At 30.8% G+C, this 21,721-nt stretch overlaps 1 protein-coding gene across 23 annotated transcripts in view; it reads right to left on the minus strand.

Moving 5' to 3' along the window:
• The window catches only part of tmod (tropomodulin), a 202,799-nt gene that overhangs the window by 59,549 nt on the left and 121,529 nt on the right, over nucleotides 1–21,721 (minus strand). For 13 of the 23 annotated variants that reach the window (XR_013004564.1, XR_013004562.1, XR_013004567.1 and 10 more), the window contains exons 5-7: nucleotides 20,440–20,660; nucleotides 17,115–17,366; nucleotides 16,900–17,047 (exon numbers count right to left, since the gene is read on the minus strand). Coding sequence is in view for 13 of the 23 variants with exons in the window: in XM_076396837.1 (XP_076252952.1) it covers nucleotides 16,900–17,047; nucleotides 17,115–17,366; nucleotides 20,440–20,660 (621 nt within the window). In the remaining 10 variants the exon portion in view is untranslated. Of the gene's footprint in view, nucleotides 1–662; nucleotides 3,914–12,708; nucleotides 12,750–14,547; nucleotides 14,671–16,899; nucleotides 17,048–17,114; nucleotides 17,367–20,439; nucleotides 20,661–21,721 lie in introns of those variants that run through there. The other 10 variants (XR_013004563.1, XR_013004561.1, XR_013004560.1 and 7 more) reach the window with 3 other exon arrangements.

The raw sequence follows: 21,721 nt of genomic DNA on the forward strand, positions 1-21,721 counted from the left end.
TATTTATTGAAGATAATATTTCTTCCAATAAGAAATGACTACTTCAATCTACGGTTTAGTCAATTCATTGGCATTTCTATTTTCTATTAAGCTACCTAATAAAACAGCCTCTGTTAAAACAAATACTAACCAAAGTATATTTATTCATCTTTTTAAGTCATTACCGTAACGCTAATATGCCAATTTTTGGCTGAACTGAATTATAGAGCCGGTCCAAAATTGCGGTATACTCACGTCATCTCATTTTGTTCTAATTAAGAAGAGATACAACGATGTCAGATGCGTAGTTTAACCAGAATTAACTTATCCGATCCTTTAACCAAACTAACCTATAAATTTCGCATTGTTGTCAAATGTCCGCAATTCTTCGAAAAATTACTAATAGTAATTAGAGGTTATAAACTGGCAAAGGTTGTTTTAATATTTGTAATTGCTCTGATTCAAAATGCCAAAGCCAATAAACAGTCAGGAACGAGATAACGGTCAAAGTTGATGAGACAACATTGCGACGTCGTAACGTCATACAGTTTGATGATGTGAGTTCACTGTTATTTTGGACGGACCACACAATATAATTCAAACAGAAATCTCTAAACAGCCATAACTCTTGTTCGTTAAATTTAATGAAACTAGGTGTCGGGAAGGTAATAAATAAACAACACTTTCTCGAAAAATATATTTTATATACTTATAGAACAACAACAGCTTTTTGTAGAACACATATACACATAGTTTTTTTTTTAAATAAATACAGGTGAGCTTAAAAAATAACAAACGAAATAAGACTGCAAAACAGTACGGTCATGTGCTTGCAAATAATATTTCAAGTGAATTAATTGCTTAAGTAAATAGTAATCACTTGTAAACAAAATTAGCTGATATAAAATTACCAAGATAACAATAAATTGGGTTATTTAAAACCCTGGTGCTAAAAGAGTTGAGCAACATTTTTTTAATTACTAACGAACCTTAGTAACTTTTTAATTTAACGAATTTTAATAACTTAGCAACTAACGAAAATGGTAATGATCAAATATTCATGATGATATAGGGTTCAAGATTAAAACCCAAATGTTATGGATTATCATTTAAAACAATATGACTAAAATCTATTTTCCTCTCCTTGCCGATATTAAAAGCTACACAACAAAGAAAATAGTTTTGATTAAATGAAATATCGGAGCTTTCATATCTCCTAACAAATATGCAACCAACAAAACACGATAACATTCAAACATGACGGAAATAAATGTTACGAAGTGCACTGACATGTCCGATACGTGATCTGGAGAATTGATAACCCAATAAACCCGGTTCGAAGACCAACAAAAACATATTTACGAGTGACGAAGCAATCTACGAAAGAATCACAAAAGAAAAAATGGTCTCCGGCACAAGATGGATGGCGTCATATTCGCCGAGCGAATAGATCAAAATAAAACAACAGGAACTTTCATGACATTATTGAAAATGATATCGGGACAGAGGAAAAGAGGAAGAAGGAATTACTCAACGTCAAAAATAAAATTCCGCGTTTAAAAATGGTTAAAATCTACGCGGAATCAAAGTAGCTGCTAGAATGAGTACAATGGGAGAAAAGAAGCACTAAACATTATCAATCTCATATATACCATATTTTCGTTTAAGAATAATTTCCCATATTCTTAGATCAGATGGAGTAAATCTCTAGGAATGAATCTTTGAAAATTCCTCTCACGGTGTTCTTTTTTCTTTTTTAACTCTGTTTTTGAACCCAGAGAACTGATGACTGATGAATGATTCAGATTTTTTCAACACAACTTATTTTACGAGGAAATACTTGATCTAATTTTAATAATAATTACCAATAATAAAACTCCAAAAGCACTTCCTTAGGACATAAGGAATATTCATATACCAATGAAAAATTAAAGGTTTTTTAAGAACATTTTTCTAAGAAATCAGGTTTAAAATGCTGTATTTTCAAAATGATTCGATAAAAATTAAATAAAATATTGTTTATACGTTGCTATTTTAAATTATTTAAACTTGTAAGTTTGCATAAATAAATAACAATAAATATTAGGCAGAAAATTCAAAGAAAAACAGGCCAATTGAAAATAACAATGATTTCCTGATGAATAATTTTTTTCTTTGAACACAACTTATTTTACAAGGAAAAACTTGATTTAATTTTAGCTATAATTAAATAGAACTCCAAAAGTACTTTATTCGAATACATGAAATATTCATGTACCAATATAAAAATTAAAGCTTTTTAAGAACATTTTTTAACAAATCAAATCTAAAATGCTGTATTTTCATAAATAAGTCAATAAAAATTTAATAAAATGTTGTTTAAATGTTGCTATTTTAAATTATTTAAACTTGTAAGTTTGCATAAATAAATAACAATAAATATTAGGCAGAAAATTCAAAGAAAAACAGGCCAATTGAAAATAACAATGATTTTCTGATGAATATTTTTTTTCTTTGAACACAACTTATTTTACAAGGAAAAACTTGATTTAATTTTAGCTATAATTAAATAGAACTCCAAAAGTACTTTATTCGAATACATGAAATATTCATGTATCGATATAAAAATTAAAACTTTTTAAGAACATTTTTTAAGAAATCAAATCTAGAATGCTGTATTTTCATAAATAAGTCAATAAAAATTAAATAAAATGTTGTTTAAATGTTGCTATTTGGAAAATACATAAAAATCAAAGAGAAAAGCCATTTCCCTTACGATTAAAGAAAAATTCCCCTTGATCTTTTTTAAATATAGAGACTTAAATATAGAAAAAATAGAGAGCAATTATATAAATCCTTTAAAGAATCCTTAACATATAAATTCCAGAAGTGTGGGTAAATCTGGATGATCAGACTGTTAAAACTACTTATATCAGACAAATTCAGTGGTCAAAATTGATTATAATAATCAGAACATATAAGACAAGGGAACCTGAATCTTGAATGTAAGACCACAAAACAAGAAATATCAGTCTTAATTAAAAAAAATAGCAGAAGATATAAAAAATATGTGCATGTATTTAGACTGACAATTAACTTGGAATAAGCACGTGTTTATAAAAGGTATGCTTATGGGGTAAATAATTCCAAAAAATGCACTGAAGTGTGAATATTGCCATATTCTTTTAGAATTCTTCACCAGGGTAATTCAACGTTTTGATTATAAATATTGTGAAGTGAATACACTAGAGCATTTACTGACATCTGATCTGATAAAGAGAAGATAATATATATATATATATATATATATATATATATATATATATATATATATATATATATATATATATGTATGTATATATATATATATATATATATATATATATATATATATATATATATATGTCAATTAATATAACGAAAATCATAAAAAAAAACCGACTGTCTAGTGAACAGAAGACTAAAAAATTTAAGCCTGTAGAAGGAATACCAGGATTTTTCTTGGGATTTGATTCAATTTAATAACATTTAAAGGCAGCAGAACACGTGAAAAGTTAACAGACACACGCCAAGATCACACAAAAGTCAAAAACCCTCCCCGGTTTTGTAATAGTGTTCAAAACGTATACGAAAAAAGATATTTACTTAAGCAATATCAAAATAATAACGCACTATGAACCGTACCGAATCCTGCGTGTGCTGAAAACAAAACCATTCGCAGGGCAGACGAAATAGTATCGATTCCGGTTTTATTTTTAGCCTCCCGCAGAACAAGAAACAAACTTAAACGAGAAGAAATTATTCCATTTTCGCTACATTACCTTTTTATACACTGCGCTTGTATGTGAGATTTTTTTTAATTAATTGGTGCTAAAATTAGTCTTCGTGTAGTGTTTCGGATTGATATGGATTCGTTTTTTGATGGAGGGGGTCGATTTTCCATTAAATCTTCCACCTAACAAAGTTGCGCGTTTAATTTATTGTTCTGACACATGAAATCAGCAAGGGTGCGTATAAATCAAGGCGATGTAAAAGTATCGAGTCCGTAAATTTTATTATTGCTATTGGTTCGTCAACAATTCGTCATTAATATTGTTCAAAATAGAGCTCAAACTGATGCTAATATAAATATAATATATACATAGGCAATATAATCTATTAAACTGATATCCTCAAAAAACAAAATGTCAAAAAAAAAATACTTATCAAAGATGTTATCGAACCTTATATGGGTTAAAAAAGCAAATTACTCAATGGTATATAAGTAATAGGTCAATTGAAAATTCGCCGGCCTGACCATAGATGGCGCTACTAGAATTAAATCCATATGTTTTTAGTTAGCCCTAACCCTCAAAAGATGTTTGTACAAATTTGACAGCTATCGGATCATTAGTTTGTGAATTATAGCATTTTGAGTAAAGCAACTTTTCCTATTGCGAAAAAAATGGATAAAAAGGAGTTTCGCGTGTTGATAAAATATTGCATTTTGAACTGTACTTTGTTGAAGCAGAAACTTGGCTTGATGCCGAGTTTCCGGACATTGCCCCAGGAAAATCAAGGATTTGTATGCTAATTTTAGACGTGGTGACATGAGCACCGAAGACGGTGAATGCAGTGGAAGGCCAAAAGAGGTTGTTATCGACGAAAACATTTAAAAAATCCACAAAATTATTTTGAATAACCGTAAATTGAAATTGAATAAAATAGCAGACACTCTTTCACTCATAAGTCCAGTCGACAGTCATCCGAGTGGATTGCACACAACGAACCCGCTCCAAAGCGTGGGAAAACGCAACAGTGGGCTGGCAAGGTTATGGCCTCTATATTTTGGGATACGCATGGAATAATTTTCATTGACTACCTTGAAAAAGGAAAGACCATCAACAGCGACTATTACATAGCGTTGTTCGACCGTTTAAAAGCCGAAATCGGCGAAAAACGGCAGCATTTGAAGAAAAAAAGTGCTGCTTCACCAAGACAATGCATCGGGTCACAAGTCAGTGAAAACGATAGCAAAAATCCATGAATTGGGCTTCCTCACCCACCGTATTCTCCAGATCTGGCGCTCAGCGACTATTTCCTGTTCTCAGATCTCAAAAGAATGCTCGCTGGGAAGAAATATTCGTCGAATGAAGAGGTGATCCCCGAAACTGAGGCCTGTTTTGAAGCAGAGGACAGATGGTGCTACAAAAATGGTATCGAAAAGTTGGATGGTAGCTATAATCAGTGTATCACGCTTGAAGGGAATTATGTTGAATAAAAAAAACTAATTTTGCCAAAAAAATGTGTTTTACTATGGTAGGCCGGGGACTTTTCAATTGACCTGTTAAATGTTTATATAAATATATTGAAATAAATCTTAAAATAGAGATATATAGCATCACACAAATAACTTCAGTTGAGCTTGAGTGATCTGGTAAAATATTTCAAATAGAATAGACTGAACAGCATATGGTACATTATGGAATTCAACACTTTTTCTTTAGTTCATGATTTTGTAGGCAACCCACCAAATGATAGGAGCAGCGAAAGGTCTAGTTCGTGTTACTTCTCGTACCTGGGTACATTTTGATGATTATTTCTCTTTAAAATAGCATTTAATAAGGAAAATTGGTACAATTTATTTTAATCAAATTATTGTCCGTCATTTTCTACATTTTTCCCTACATCCTATCTTTTCTACATCTTACTGACAACACAGCAATACCCTATCGAAACATGTTGGTTTGACAACGATCCAATTATTGAACCATTTTCGAACTTCTTCAGTATCTCGAAACCATCCAAGTCATTCGGCATGTGACAAATAATAATCAGAAGAAGCTAACTCTTATGAGCACTCTGGGCGCCATCCAGCTCCACCGGTGTACCTTTTGGATCGTGTGAACGAACGTTTTCATACAAGAGGATAATTTTGTATCATTGTAACTCGCTATTTCAGGTATTTTTTGCGACAGTACATAATTCAATTTGAATGATATTCATTCATTTGGTATTAGCAGCTCCTAATATACTACACCTTGCTGATACCATCATATACACATCCGATTTTATGCCGATGTAGATGGCCCTCATAGTCTAGTTCATGCATTTTTATGCTTAGGATACAGTCACATATTAATGCACACTACGCGCCAGATTTAGTACTCATGTAATATTCTCTTTCCACGCTTATTAAAACTGACGCGGTACCAAAGGATTCATGATGTCAACAAGGAAGAATAAAGATAGAGTTTGTAACTATTGACTGCTGCAATATTTTGATGAACTTAACTATACAAATAAAAGTGCAAGAGAGAAACTAGAAATTACAGATTTAATTAAGTATAGTAAAACTAATGAATTTATTATAAATTTAAATTAGATTAAATAACCAATAACTTAAAAAATACCAACAAACAACAGATGCCAAATAACTTCCTAAACCACCAAATGTTGCAATTATATCGTTTCCTTCGACAAAATGATTTTTTTTCGTTTTAATGAAAAAAGTGGCTGCCTTGCTTAAATAAAAATATCTCCTTCTGAAATACGTCCTAATCTAAATCGTGGTACATTTTGCGGACGGTTAATCAAAAGCGTGGAACAGTGAAGAATTAAATTGCCTAAAGTATAAAGAGATCCATAAAGGACTGGGGAGACAAAAAAAATACACGCGACCAAATTATGACCGACAAAAAAGTTAATGAAAAAAAGAATTATGAGTCAGTTTATAGTTTCGAAAACTGTACGAGAGTTGCTATTTATATGTTGAGCCTTGGCAATAGTAGGTGATGTTATGCTCCATCTGATTTTTCCAACTGGATGTTTGACATTTATAACCGTAATCTCCTTCAGAAAATTTTGCCATTTCAGAACAACTTGTATTGTTTATAATGACGTGAAAATGTCAGTGCGAGAGAGTGTGAGTTTTGGAATTTCGTATTATTAAAAAACTTAAGAACACTTACTGAATATTAATTAAAAATAATATTGAGTCTTTAGAAAGTCTTAAGACTCAATAGTCTCAAAAGTCTTAACTTTAAGGATCAGTACAAACCACAACACCAAAAAAGACGAAAAAATTACGCATGATAATATTATCCTAGCTTAAGAAAAATAGCATGTGATCTTAGGAACCCTCAGGAGATGTTTTATTGACTCTGATGAGTCCTTTAAGCATAAAAGACGATGACAATGTTTAACTATCATTCTTAACTCATCAAACTGTTAACCAGACGTGGACAAAATCGAAAATAGGCGTCAAAAACGTATATTTGATTCCATGGATCAATAAAAGCCGATTTTAAACTGAATAGATGAAATAAAATAAAAAAAGATACAATCACAACAATACCCAGTATATTGATGATTAAATAAGTTTTATAACAAAAAACGTCCCAAGGTTCATCAAGAATTAAATACAACTTCAATCAATTGATGGTATGGTAAAAAGAAAGGTGCAGAAATTTGTGGTGGTTACTTGGACGACAATTTGAAATATCACTGCACAACAAATGTTATTATATAAACAAACGTTGAAGCCAGTGTAGATCGACGATGTACAACTATGAAGTTGTATAAAAAAACCCATATTAAAATACTCCTGGCTCAAAACAAAATTATTCGCTGTATCGTTAACACCCTGTGGTATATACAAAGCAAGAAACTATCGTTACTCTGTGAATTAAAGTACAAATTGTATCAACATGCCGCTTACTTGCCACATTTAGCTCCCACAAAAAACTCTATCCGAAAAATCATCACAGTAATAACACAAATTGGAAAAGTATTACAACATGTATATTAAAACAAAGGAGTAATTATAGAGATAAAAAAAAACAAAAAGAAAAATATTTCTGTTTAATTTAGTTGAGCGCCATTTTGGGAAATTCTATCAAAGTTCTATTCGAAACACTTTAACAGCCATTTCCAATTTAATTAACTAACTATATAAATTAATTCAAATCAGCATCGCCGAATAGTAAAAACAACATTTTCGAGGCGAACTAATTTATTAATTACTCTAAATTCGCCATGTTTCCAAACTGGAAAACTAACACGGCCGTTAAACAAATGGAATATAAATCAAGCGGATAATTTAAAGTTGCACAATTTTAATCATATGCCGTGGATTCGTATGTTATTTTCCTATTTTCCCAATAATAAATGGAAATAACAACGGAATTAAATATTACAACAAATTGAGGTATATAATTTTCGTAATAGTCCCCACTTTTACATTATTTCCATCCATTAACTATTGAACAGTTCAGCTGATATCAAAATTGACAAATATGGTGAAGGACTTGTAACGTTAAAAAGGTGAATGCGCCTTGATCATTAATAAACATAAAGAGATGTTTCAAACAAAAACGTGTGAAGTAATAACAAAAAAAGATAAACAATAAATTAAAAATAACGTTGATAGATACCACGTACAACATCGTTCGGATACGAGAACATCGTAAAAAAGTCCAGAAACAGAATGCAACCGTTCACATATAATTTATGGCGTGCTTATTAGATTTCCTCAGTGTTCGGTGGCGTTACAGTTGCATCGGAGTAATTGCGAAAATAGAAAGGAAAAAATAGGGCATCGGGTCTCTGGAAAGAACGTGAAAAAAAAGCGAACAACACGAAATCGCCCACGCCATTCGAGCCGAATGCGAAACAACGCGCCCTCTTAATTGAAAATATGTACGGCGATGATAGTTATGGGCTTCGGTTCGAATCGCGTGCGATAACAAACAAAAATAATTGAAAAAATTTAAATAAAAGTCACGAGGCGCGTACCACTTTTAAAATACAATCATCTAAATATAATAGATATTCTATGCTCATCAAAATATAGCTTTACAGTAAATGTATACAGCAATAGTTCAATTTTATTTTAAAATTTAAATTAAAAATCCATTTAAAGAAATATGGCGAATGCGCCGTGAAATAAATCATGGGTACAATTTAAAGTTTCATTATTTTAATATATGTAGTGGATTCGTATGCTATTTCTATAATAAATAACCAATAGTAAATAGAAATAACAACAAAATTAAATATCATACACATCAAATCATACACATATCACATACATCAAATAGAGGTATAGAAATTTCGTAATAGTTCTCACTTTTACATTATTTTCATTAATTAACTACTGACGAATTTAGTTGAGATCAAAAGTGAATAATATGGCGAATGCGCCATGGTTCCATTTTACTTTAAAAATTAAAATAAAAAATATGGTGAATGCGTCCTAATATAACTAAAATATGGTGAATGCGCTATGGTATATAAATACAGATTGTTACCGTATATCTCTATTAATAAAAATGTATCAATATAACAAACAATAATAATCAGAATGATGCAACAAAATAAAGTGACGTTCATTTTACGGAAAATCATCGTTGTTTTACGAACGCGTGCAATAACAAAAAAATTAAACACAACAAACCGAATAATTGGATTCCGTTCCGTGGTTACAATATCCAGAACGAAATTACGATGGTAAAATTTATGCCGAACATTTCATATCTAATTGAAAGCAGTCACGCTAGCAGTGCATCAACGTAATTGCAAAAATGGAATCAGAAAAAGACAAACATTAACCATTCCAATAATAACATAAAGATAAGGTAAAATATTAGAATGTATTCTGGGTATTCATAAGATAAATTATTATTATTATGCTAGTACATACAAATATATATTCATTGGAAAATGGTGAAAGCGCATTTAATACAAAAATTTATTTAAAAGAATTCTCATAAAATATGATTTAAACTAACTTGGCAAAAAAAATGGTGAAGGCAAGTTAATTTTGATTATTACCTGATTATTTCATAAGATGAACAGTATAAAACATCTATCTTTAAAGAGATAGGTTTGTAAAATGTACATTATTTTAAAAAAGTGAAGGCACAAATATCTGTACAATAATAATGAACCTTACAAAAACAACTATCCATAATATATTGGAATATAATAAAACACATATTTTTAAATAGACAGTATCTTCTTGCCTTTCCCACCTGGATTTAACAAACCCAAATATGGTGAAGGCGCCGCAACTTATTTCGAAAAATGGTGAATGCGCATCACTTTTGGAACAATGTCAATGAACTCGATTAAAACAACTATCCGTAATATGTTCGTAGACGCCAATAGCATAATAAAATTACGTCTTCTTAATTCACTACGCAATATTCATTCAACTTAATAATACCTTCATGGGTAGAAAAACCCAACGCCATAAAAAACACAGAAATCAGCTTTGTTTGCAACGATGTCCAAATCGAAAGTCAAAGCAATATAATTTACAGTGAGCGTATTACGTTTTCCTCGGGTAGCAACGCTGCTACGGCCGTATCAAAGTAATTACAAAAATGAAAAGGAAAAAAGGGACCGCTTCAGCGCTAAGCAGGAAAAACTTAAACGTAATCGGCAATTCCCGCGGGACCCCGTACGAGACGATGTAAAAATAATGAACGGCTAATTGAAAATATGGCTCTGAGTTATTGATTCTCAATAATTTTTTTTTTTCGTTTCCGCGAAGCGTTTACAATATCCCAGATCAGACGTTTCTACTATTTTCGATACTCCAAAGCCGCTTTTTAATAACTTTGTCCTTATGAAAATGTATATATAGTCTGTTCAAAGTTTATTTGTTTATATGCGTCATCAAGATGTTTAATGGATTGCTTGCCGCAATTTGTAAATTCGTTTTAGAATCAGACAATATTTGCCGTCTCATTAATTAGTTAAAAAGAGACGCAATGCTGTCTGATTAGTTCGAACACGTAAAATTATCATCAGTCAATAATCAGAGTCAAAGTCGTCCAGTTGTCAGACGTATGCTAAATTCTTGAAAACAATAGTGATAAGAGGTTATAACTCTAACCAATAAACTATTGTGGCTATATAATTAACTGTAATTTTTAGATGTACCATAATGTTGAAATAAATTATATTTTTATAAAACTTTTGTTTCATTATTTTATTTTATTACGATATTATAGTATAGCGGCAACATTGAGACGTTTTGACGTCATAAATTGACATCGACGTTCTAATAAATCTTTCAAATTTGAGAAATAATTTCGGTTTTGAATTGGTACTCCCAACATATACATCCCAGTGATCATCCCAGCCTTATTAATATTTCGATATAACGGTGGACCGTTTAAAATGCGGCGTCATGTTATTTTCGTACGCCCACTACATGTGTAATCTCAAAAGAAAATATCACACGGCATTCAGAAAGGATTCCTTTCATCTGCTGCCTTATTTAACTTGAAGGGGGAATTCCTGCGTCCCCGAAAAAATCCCTTTTTCCCTTTTTTTAATACCCTAAAAGTTCGTTTCGAGATTCTGGCATCCTCTTTCCGCCTCTACTACCCTCCTTCTTATTACGTCGCAAACAAAATAACGTATCGATTCCGTTTCGTGTTACTAAATTTAAAAGCGAACTGTGCGTGCAAAATATGTCACTACAATGAAGTCGTTTAAAACAGGTCTAATAACACTGGCATGGATCTAGCATAGGATATTCAATTAATCTAAGGCAAGCTAACTTCATAATTTATATTGTGCTATCTACTTATTATTATCATTACATATTCTCAATAAAGATTAAAAAAAACAAGCAACACTGATCGGCAAAGAAATCACCTTTAAAAAATTAGCAATAATCTAATAAATATTTTAATGCCCTCAATCAAATTCAATAAAACAGCCAATTCACGTCATCAAAACTTATGACATCAAAACAAATTGACAAATTTGACTGATATATAACCTCTAATTATTATCACCAATGTTTCGAAGAATTTTGCGGATATTTGGCAACAGGGTATTTCTGGAGAATCTTAACCGGTGTTCGGTAGACTTCGGTAGTTTCCGTCTGATTTTGAGACGTTGCCATTTACAATCAATCGAGAGGCGGAATCCAACGAACTACAACAGCCATTTTGGATTTCACCCTGGCATTGGTAGGATCTTTGCTTTGTAAGATTAAACATTTTATTGTTTATATATTATTTATTATTGCAGTGTTCATATTTTGATTATAAATGGTACTCAGTAATGGATAGATCATAGATTTGTCAATATTGCCAAAGAAGCTATTATAACACTTTCAATCTGAACAGGCATATAAGAACATTTCATCCAGGTAAGTATCCATTCAATTTTAATTTTGCAAATTGGATTCAATTCCATACCAAATTCATTATATTTAAGGCATACTTGTGAGTATATCTCATCAAAATCACAGCTCATTGATCATATAGTCAATACACAGAATTAAAATTGAACAAGAAACATTAAAGTTTAACTTGCTTGAAGATTTTCAAGGTTCAAGGTTCCTATTTTAGTCGAAATATTATACAATATAAATGTCCCTAAATATTAATTTTCTGAAGTCATTCTTTTCTTCCACAAAATTAATTTAGTACCCATATCAGATAATAGAGTAAAAGGATTCAGGAATGGAAAATAACCAGGAAAAGGAAATACTTGCTGGCTTCACCATGAAATCTGGCTAGAGTTAAATTATCAGATAGATTTACTGGAAATTTTACCTTGCTTCAAATGTTGCTATCATAAATGCTTATAAACTAGAAGTAAAAATAGAGTTATTTAAAAATTACTCAGTGTATAAATGTAGTAAATATTTTTTAGTACTATATTTCAATTCAATGGCACCAAATATATAATCATGGATAAAAATAGTTTTTACAGGCCAGTATTATCGACGAAATCACTAAAAAATCCTTAAACTGGTAACTTGATGACGGTTTTGGGTGTTGCTGCAAAAAAACTGATTTCTGTGATTTTTGAAACACCAAAACAATTTCAAAATACAAAAATGGATAGTTTTACAAAACCATCTTCAGTTTCTGTCTGATAAACGTATACAAATAGACTACAACGAGTGCTGATCACTATTCACTGTGTAATATTGTCAAAGCATATCCGTGTACAATGGTTAAAAAACCAGCGGTTCTGCGCAGATTGTTAATAACACCAAGTTTTGTCACAAAAAAACCTTTTAAAGCATCCTGGTTTAGGGTCAGTAAGCACACAATCTCAGAAGCTATTGAGCAAAAAATTTGAGCCACGTGAAACTCGTTTATCTTTATTATTTACCTGGGTGATCAATGATTGTTGAGCAACAGTATTGCCGTTAAGCTAATAGAATGAGTATTTTTTATGAAAGCACAAATTTATTTGTTAGCAATAGTGTAAATAGCACCCAGTATTCTTATAATTTTTACTCAACTATCGAGTAGGCTGTCCTTTAATTATAACATAAAGAAAATAATTGTTGTCTCAGCAATAAATTCGTTTGCATTCTTATTCTGCGTCTATACACATATTTCACTCCAAAACATATTTTAATTTATCATCGATGAGAAACAAACCAAATGCTATTTTGATAAAACACCAAAATCCGTGTTAAAATAGTCACCAGATCACACAAAAGGTCCCAAACAAGTGAAAACGTACAATAAACTCGAATAAATCGCAGTACAGTTCATCGGATTATCAATCAGGATTTAAACATTCATCCTCAAAAGATTGTTACTGCACAAGAGATCAAGCCCGATGACCATATAAACCGATTCGAATACTGTGGGAAATCAAAAGTGCTTCAGTGTATGTTTCTCTGATTAATCATTTTCACATCAACAGGAACATAAATAATCAGAATTGTACTATGATACTGCTCTAAAAGCAACTCATTAAAGTTCAAAATGTTATTATACTCCCGAAGGTAATCGTTGGACCACCACATCAAGTCGGACAATCGCTCAAACTCTAAATTCAAAACGCTAATGCCCCATGAAACGAACAGATTTAACACGAATTATTCCTGGAAGAATAAGCAGTAAGGAGTCTATATCTAACTCCTAAAAACTATTGGGCTATCCTGAAAATACAGTCTCATTGTCCAATTTAAATGAAATAATGTATAGACATTAATGGAGATCATTTAAATATAGCTGTTTCTCAGTAATGTTCAATACTTCTTTTGACTATTAGCAAGTTATTTCCGAAGCACCCTGTAGATTATAACTGAAGGACATATTTCCATTCCTTATTTAAAATACTAACAAATAAAAGGCAGAAATTAGAGACAAACACAAATAATGTCCAATTTAAATAAAATAATGTGAGAAATTAATGAAGATCATTTAAATGTAGTTGTTTTCCACTTTTTCCCTATTTCATTTAATATTCATTTTATTATAATCAAGCAAACTTTTTAAGATTTTCATTTTTTGCTTTTTAAAAACGAAGTTATTTCTGAAACACCCTCTATGTCATAACTGAAGGACGTTATTTCCATTCCCCAATTAAAATACTATCAAGTAAAAGGCATAAATTAGGGACAAACACAAATAATGCGGTAAATGTTAAACGGTAAGAAAAAGGGATGGGACGCACAGAGAAAAGTATAGAGTGTGTACTATATAACGGTAGTACCTTACTTGGTCGTATACTTAACCCAGGATGGAAAACCAAAACACCTAACGCATCTAAAGAAGCCTTGTCTTGTTTTACAGCAGCGATAAAACGAGTTAAATCCAACTAGCTACTCACGAGATTCTCGTCTGATGTCAGGCGATGCAAAATTAAATTAAGTCGTCTATTCCGTTCTAATGATTTTAGCTTTTCCTTTCGCAGCCAAGTGGATTTGATATTTTGCTTTAATCTTTTGTCGTTCTATAATTGCAAAATTATAATTAAAACGATTATTAACGATTCAGGTCCGTTTAGCAATGTAGTTACATGATTGTATTGTGGAGTGAATAGTTTTAATCAAATTTGTCAGATATGTATTGATATAATATGGACAAAATGTATAAATGAAATGTTTTATTAGCTATGTGCACTATTTACTAAGGATATTTAATAATGAATATATCTACATATAATCTTAACCTATATTAATATTTAATTTCCATTCCTACTAGTTATGTAACGAATATCAATTTCTGAAGCCGATATTGGCAAATGTGAAGCTTCTCCTACCCAAATAGATCTTGTGTAAGTGCTTAAACTCAGCTATAAAGCTATTACTATCAGACAAACCTTTAAAATACTATTAGTTATATAAACTATAAATAAACTTGTATAAATTATTTTAAGTGTTGTTGAACTGTTGATGAAGCTAATTTTTACCAAGAACCTAAAGCCAAAAATCAAGATATTTTGACAAAATCGTTCCTCAATATAGTCATCAATTTATTAAGCATTTTAGAATCAACCAAGTGTAAATAGTACTAAATGACATATCTGAAAGGTTTTTTAAAACCAGATAATTGAAGTGTCAAAGTGAACCATTTTGTAAACTATGTATATACAAGTGCATATATTATGATCTTTTTTGTAGTTTGCTGGACATGAAGCAACTTCTTATAAGGACTATAACCTACATTTTGAAGTGATTACTTAGTGAACTGATTTTGAGTAATCAACTGAATTAATTAAGTAGTATACAGTAAAATTAACAAGAACAATTATAAATAAATGAACAATTAGCTATAGTGTGTTTTGTAATGTTGATGGAAGTCATTCATGGGCCTAGAAACCATCAAAATATGCTGAACTTACTTCAAGTCAATAGTTCTATTACATAATGTTGATTTTATATTAAATAATAGTATTATTTAATCAGATTTAATGTCAGATTGTCTGCAACTACAAAAACTACATAATATTATGAGTGGATATCTGGTTCTACCTACACAATATGGCATTCAAAACGTCCACATTAAGACATAGTAGCTCTCCTTGATTAAAAAGTGTGCTTACAACTCCTTAAAAAAGAATGGAAATCTTACAAACACTAAAATGAATGTAATATATGATATGAAAGTAAAAAATTACATTAGCAATAATTAATTAATTGCATATTATTGTATTATATAAATTGGTCTATTCAATTAAACCCATAATAAAGAGTATCTATGGAATATCTGCATATATAAACTTAAATTTAATAGAATGTAGAAAGACAACTAGAATAGAATAGGACACGTATATACTTTATATAACTTGATTTTTCTTTAGATGCTATATTCTAATTCGATTTAGAAATTCATTTGTAGAGTGCTTCTACCAACGCAGATATCGACCATGCACAAAAAATAATCTTGGATTGATAAATTTTAAACGAACTTCATATTTGCAAATAAGACTATTCGTTACATCACCAATACCTACCAATCGATATTTAAAACTGGAATAAACATTCTCAAAATAAGCGAAAATATATACTAGCCAATATGTTAATATTCCAATATGGCAATGGACTTTTTACATTAGCAACATCCGAAGAAGCTATCCTAATTAAAACCAATTAATTGACCAAAACTCATAATTTATCATTGTAACATAAAATAACTATTCAAATATTTAGTGAAGCAGAATGAAACAAATATCTTTCAAAATTAACCCAGACTTTTCTGTCTGTATTCACTCAAACATAGCTGAACCGTTCGTATGGGTCCAGAGTAAAAAAGCTGATGTTGGATACCAGACAAAATGGTGAAGGTGAACACTTTTATACATCACTAATGAGTTATGGCTGTTCATACATTTCAATGTACTGTAATAATTTCACTAATATATAGCACTTGGTGCAATATAAATCAAACAAAGAGGTGTGGATAACATTAAGTATAGTATTTTATAAGTTTGAAATATACCAATTTAATAAACATGCGAGAATATTAAGAATTGGAGGATCAAACAGACATTACTTATCAAACTACATAAATTTACCTTATATGTAAAATATAAGTCATAAAAATGAAAGGAAAATAAAAATAAACTGAAAAAAAACTAATAAAAAATATTAAGAAAAGAATCCTAATTCAATAAACGATAACTGAACTGAGTGTTTTTATTTTGTTCAGTCGAACTGTGAATAAAAAACTGTGTACTCACTTGTGTCAATGTTTCTTTGTAGGTGTGTGGCGATACGATGTCTAGCATCGTTATATTCTAAATGCAATCCAAGTCGCAAAATCGTAGGGTTCTTCTCTATCAGCTGCGTAATTTCCATTTCTATTTTATTACCCAATATTTGTGTTCGCTGTAAACGAAAGCCCAATGCATAAAATGATATCAACGTTCGCGGAACTGCTTCCGAATTTACATACCTGATTGGTCGCCCTAAATTCTTCCACACTGTTTTGTTTCAACAACGACTTGATTAATTTGACAACACCCAGCGGCGTAATGTTATTACTCTCCACATTCACAACCCTCAGTTGGCTGTTCTTCTCCAAAGCCTGCGCTAACCGATCTGCCCCCCGATCAGTCAGACCAGTGTTTGATAACGATAAGGTTTCTAAATGAGTATTCTGCTCAAGTCCCTCGAACAAAGTATTAAATTTCTCATCTGAGATATTCTGCAAGAAAAAAGAGAAACATCCATCATTAACGTAACGAAATGGGGATAATAAATTATGCAATTCGACTTGGAAATTAAATATTTAGAATGAATCTTGGACGGTGGAAAATTTAAATTAATATGAAAACTAAAATAAGAAAAGTTTAAATAGTTATTTTTAGGAACTCAATCAAACTTGCTGGAAGTTATTTTGATGAAACTAGCTGGGACGAAGGTCTTTTTAGTGTTTCGGTAAAACTAGACTTCTGTTACGGAAAGTTTAAAAAATATTATAATCCGTTTGTAAACAGCAGGGATAACGTAAGTTAGTAAAATAACATTTTTCTAATTTAAACATCAGTTGCATATATTATTATATATATATTTCCACTATCTTGAACAAGAAATGCAGATTTTTAATATATTACACAAAATTTCTCCAAAAAAAGCGGGAAAAATAAAAAGAACAGTTTCTTGTCAACTATCCCAAAATAATAAATGGAAGAATGAACTTCATAATGGGTTTTATTACCTAAAATGTTAGAGATATGCAAAAAGACAGATGATAATATAGATAGATAATAATTGTATGGAAAAATGTCCGGTCTATATCATGGTAAAATGATAAAAGCTGCCATCCAATGCTCTCAATTTTTTGTCACATCTATGTAAACTGAAGCAAATGACATGTTCTGTTTTGTCTTCGATAATACCTGGTTTTAATAATTTTCAACTTTCTCTATCCATATATGAAGGATTTACCTCAGCAAATAGCTGTAATTTGCCAAGAGTTGTTAACTCTGGGTGGCTTTCTGGCTTCAAATCGAGTACTGGTTCAGCACAATTTAGAAATGTTAAAACTATATGTAATCAGATTAGTAATCTCTAAAATGCGATAATATAAAAAACCTCAAGCCTTCTTGATACATTGACATTAGAAATTACATTACATATATATTGTTTTTACAAACTCTAATAACAAGTGCTAAATCCTTTTTTCAATTTTCAAAAATTTACCAAATATGAAAATCCCAATGCAACTTTCAAGTAAAGATTAATGTTAGAGCTTATATTACTTAAATATCGTTTACTATTATATTAACTAAAGCCGATAATCATAAATAAACATATATAAATCATAAAATACTATATACCAATAGTTTGTATCACAACCTATAGTCATTAATTTTTCTTGCAGAAAAGTTAATCATTTCGTTAATTTATTCTACAACATATGATTAGTCTTCCAAGCTTTTATTGTCAATTTTAATGATAGAAGCAGTATCTTCTCCAAATATATTTCTAAGTATAATGTGGCTTTTGTTGCTTTCTACCAAGATATAATCAAATAATAATACTTGCTTATGCCAATTAAATGACAGCATTATACTGTAATCAAAATAAATACATAATGATAAGAAAAAAAAGACTTTCAACGATATACGTTTTTTGAACGACTACTTATTCATGTACCTAATAAGTTTCATATATAATTCGTTCTGTCCTCTTTTGAGACCCAAAATATGTTAAATTTCATATAAAATCTTTTAAATTCCTCCTCAGACAATAAGGCAAGTATATAAAAGCTATTATACAAGTAACCAATTTAAAAAATACATTAACAACCTAGAAAGCAAATTCATTAACAAGACGATATAGCCCATTTAAAAAGAAATAAGCAAGGTAAATATAGAAAATGGTGTTTGAAACTGGTCTGATTTAAGCCAATATGATTTGCCAAAATTCTTGCAAAATAAAATGCGTACCGCAAGCCTGACGATAGTCGTTGAATCATTGAGAATTATGAGGATAAACGACATCACCTTGATCTAGACCACGACGAAGGAAAATGTATAATAAATTGTTCCATAAATATTGCTTAACCTGGTATGTAACAGGCTGGCAATTATCCATTGAACCAAACTGAATTGGTACATAGAAATGAAACATCGGTTTAAAAATTGATATGATGCTGGTGAAATGTTATTGATATTAAATCTTTTGAGGTGGATGGTATTTTAACACACTTTTTTCCACTCCCTACCATATTTTTTTCTTAATTCACTCTCATATTAATTCATATCTCCCATTCCTATTTTTAACAAATTATGCTGTATTGCATATGATATATATGCAGATCGATGTTTTTTATTATTTTTAAACACTCTGTTATTATATTTGTAATTTTTTATGATTATTTGTAGACACTTTACTATCTGCTGTTTTAATTATACAGTATAATACTCTATAATACTAATTATAGAGTAACTGTACAATATTAAAATTTGTCTACATGCCTAGCATCTTTTTAGGTATATACCTTCTTTAAGTTGTTATCACTAATTTAGTTACCCTCCTAATAATACTTATGAAGTAATACATCTGCAAGTTATCCTAAATTCTAAAGTATATGAGGGACTATTTTATTTAAAACCGTTTTCTTAACTTGTGCATAAGCTCTTTAAATTTTAAGCTCTGCTCAATTAATGGCGTTTAGTTAATTTATGTGCAACAGATTGTTTGTAAAAATAAGACAAATTGATGATTCTTTTTAAATTTTGAAAACGCAAATTTATTTCCCATTTCTAACAAAGATTTTAGCTGATCTTTATTGATTTCATGCACAGTTTTAATAGTACTTTCTATTAGTGTCTAAATATCAGTACAATATCAGGAACACACCTTATAATACAATAAAACAGCATATCTTTTATAAACATTTTTGTCTCAACAAAATCTTTATTTGCAAGAAATTACTAGCCCTGAACTTTAGTTGGCCATGAACGGCAGTTACTTTCATTTTTATAAAAAATCAAATAATAACCAAAGTCGAAACCTTAAAATATATGAATATTATGAAAAAATAATCCACATATGATTTCAACCATATATATTGAAGTAAATTTGTGATAATTAAGTTTTTTTAGATTTATATTTATATTAATTAGTATAAGGAATAATTTGTTGAAAATGTGGTGTGGACGACCTATATCAGTTAAAAGTACACTAGTTTCCACCATATAGTCCAAACATTTCTCTGTGCGATTATTGTTTATTTTTATCGTCCGCTAACTTTTGTTGTAACAACTTACTTTAATATTATTCCAGTTGAGATCTATATATTTTGGATCATCGTTCTGCACTCGTCTGATGGAATCCTCCACGTCAGTGTTGTTGGGGGGATCCATGGGGAATATTTTCGGTTTAGACGCTTTGGTGATGCCGTCCCAGCCCAGTCCAACCGGCTGACCTTTGTTCAATAACGAGGCATGGTACTGATCCTGATTCATCATCGAGTGAAAGCCCAAAATAGCTGAAATGAAAACAAAAACGTAAAAATGGAATTTATTACCTTGCAAAAGCAAAACAAACGGCTCGGAAACAATATGTTTTTTTTATTGCGAGAATGTCTGTTGATGTTCTATTGATTTCGAAATACATTGTTTTGTAAATACGTCAAATGCGCCAAGAAAAACGCCGGTAAGTATAACAATGGAGAAATAATATTTCATGCCAATTTCCATGTGACCTCATTTATTTAGATACGATAATAAGCGCAAATGATAATCTATATGTTAAAAGAAAATTCAAATTCCTGTGCCTGGGCCGTGTTGATATTTGTTACAATAGCACGTCATCAAAGTTCAACTACATTAGTTGCAGAAATGTATGAGAACATTTTTATCATTAAATTTTAAAATATAAATATAATTGACAAAGTAAAATCAAAAATAAATACAAATCAGAGAAGCTAATAATGAATTGGTAGACAGTCCCAGCCAACAGCATCAAATATTACTCTTTAGCTCAATGAACTACGATTAAAACAGGTCAATTGAAAAGTCCCCGGCCTACCATTGTAAAACACATTTTTTTGCCAAAATTAGTTTTTTTATTCAACATAATTCCCTTCAAGGGTGATACACTTATTATAGCAACCCTCCAACTTTTCGATACCATTTTTGTAGGGCGATTTGTCCTTTGCTTCAAAACAGCCTCAGTTTCGTCGATCACCTATTCATTCGCGAAATGTTTTCACAGTGAGCATTCTTTTGAGATCTGTGAACAGGAAATAATCGCTGGGGGTCAGATCTGGAGAATACGGTAGATGAGGAAGCAATTCAAAGCCCAATACATGGAGTTTTGCCATCGTTTTCACTCACTTGTGACACGGTGCATTGTCTTGATGAAGCAGCATTTTCGTTTTCTTCAAACGGTTCAATAACGCTATGTAACAGTCGCTGTTAATGGTCCTTCCTTTTTGAAAGTAGTCAATGAAAATTATTCCATGCGCATCCCAAAATACAGGTGCCATAATCTTGCCAGCCGACCGTTGCGTTTTCCCACGCTTTGGTTCATGGTGTGCAGTCCACT

Source organism: Rhynchophorus ferrugineus, unplaced genomic scaffold, assembly GCF_030347505.1.
Source record: "Rhynchophorus ferrugineus isolate W39M unplaced genomic scaffold, kcgeb_rfMv2 rfM2, whole genome shotgun sequence".
Lineage (NCBI taxonomy): Eukaryota > Metazoa > Arthropoda > Insecta > Coleoptera > Curculionidae > Rhynchophorus > Rhynchophorus ferrugineus.